This window comes from Limulus polyphemus, unplaced genomic scaffold (assembly GCF_000517525.1).
Source record: "Limulus polyphemus unplaced genomic scaffold, Limulus_polyphemus-2.1.2 Scaffold7489, whole genome shotgun sequence".
In the NCBI taxonomy this organism is placed as follows: Eukaryota; Metazoa; Arthropoda; class Merostomata; order Xiphosura; family Limulidae; genus Limulus; species Limulus polyphemus.
In genome coordinates, this window is record NW_013673099.1 from 21,769 (window position 1) to 23,311 (window position 1,543).

The 1,543-nt window shown below is 29.1% G+C and overlaps 1 protein-coding gene across 2 annotated transcripts in view; it reads left to right on the forward strand.

Moving 5' to 3' along the window:
• The first annotated feature begins 262 nt into the window (after window positions 1–262).
• Window positions 263–1,543, forward strand: part of LOC106474658 (lysM and putative peptidoglycan-binding domain-containing protein 2-like) — an 18,398-nt gene continuing 17,117 nt past the window's right edge. The window contains exon 1 of one of the 2 annotated variants that reach the window (XM_022402959.1): window positions 263–703. In XM_022402959.1, coding sequence (XP_022258667.1) covers window positions 518–703 — 186 coding nt within the window. In that variant the 5' untranslated portion in view covers window positions 263–517. The remainder of the gene's footprint in view (window positions 704–1,543) is intronic. The other variant, XM_013935351.2, reaches the window with a different exon arrangement.

The window sequence follows — 1,543 nt, forward strand, 5'->3', positions numbered from 1 at the left end:
TCAGTATAAAGACTAAATTTAACATAAATCGAAACACGTGATATATTCGTATACCGCAGTACACACTAAAATAAGTGTAGCTAAATATTCATTTATTGATTACTTATTAATATTGCATAATATGCGTTTTAAACGAATAATCTGTGACCATTCGTACGAAAATCGGTGCAGGTAGGGATGAGTGATTCTTGCACTTTGAATTCTATGAAATTGAAACGTTAAGTTGTATTTTGAACATGATGAGTCAAATAGAGGTAAAATATTTCAGAGACTTGCAATTTTTTATTGGTTCTGAAAGTTACAATTATTTATAGCTTGTTCATAAATAAATAACGTAAACTAACTAAAAATAAAATATAATTCCATCTTCCCCGTCTTCTTGAATGCGACAATATAAAACAAAAGTTTTACATTGAACAATTATTCTAAGAGCAGAAATTTAAGCACACGATAACTATTTCATGTGATTTATAATCAAGTTGATACTTCGGGTAATAGTCAAACGCCGAAGGCCAAAATGGCGGCATGTGATGGGGGATTTGATTCATTTGAAACCGAAACTGCCTTGCTTGTATCTTTTGTTAAGAATCACACAAAATATGGAAGTACATCAAATTATGCAATACGAAGAGAAAGGTGTATTAAACATATCATTCAACCAACGGATACATTACAAGGACTTGCTCTTCGTTATGGAGTTACTGTAAGTTTGACTTAGTTTTTACTACTACTACAGTATTAGTAGCTCTTTTTTGTTCATCGACGACATATTTGTTATGTATGGGGTGATTATTAAAAACAACAACAAAGCATAAAATAATTAATATGAAAAACTACTAAAAGGGAACTAACTTTTAGTGTCACAATATTTCATTATATTTATACTGATTGTGATATACATAAATAATTTAATTTTAAATGAGGATACTGCACAGTTTGATCAAAATCTACATTTAAATTATAATGTTTTAGAATGATGTTCATAATTTATTGTAAACTCGTCTCTAATAATGGTTGTTTTCAGAAGTTCCAAATTTCATACTTCTGGTAGACAATTTCGAATTCAGTAGACACTCTTTTTCAAGTTTTTGTGGATAATGAAATTTTCTTGAATAAAACTTGAACTAGTTCTCAGTGTGTCTCTTGCCAAGTCTTGGGAAATTTTGTTACTAGCTAAGACAAATAGTTTTAAAGATATAGTAATTTATTTATAGTCGTTCTGTGTTACTATTATTATTAACTGTTATGTTTTCAAGATAGTTTTACTGGTAGTAGTAGGCCTGTAGCTTAGTGTAATTTAAGTTATAAAGCAACAGAAGTTACAAACGTTTATAGATCTAATGGGATAGGCTGTTCTGTGAAATACACAACATTTAGTGTTAGTGTATTTATTTTCAAATTTGGAAATTACAAAAGACTATTGGAATGCAGAAACACAGGTATTGGAGCTCAACATTTTTTGTTGGATAAACTTAAACCCACCCTTTATTTTTAAGAAAATGATTGATTATTTTTTGAATTCTATTTCAAAAAGTCGTTCATC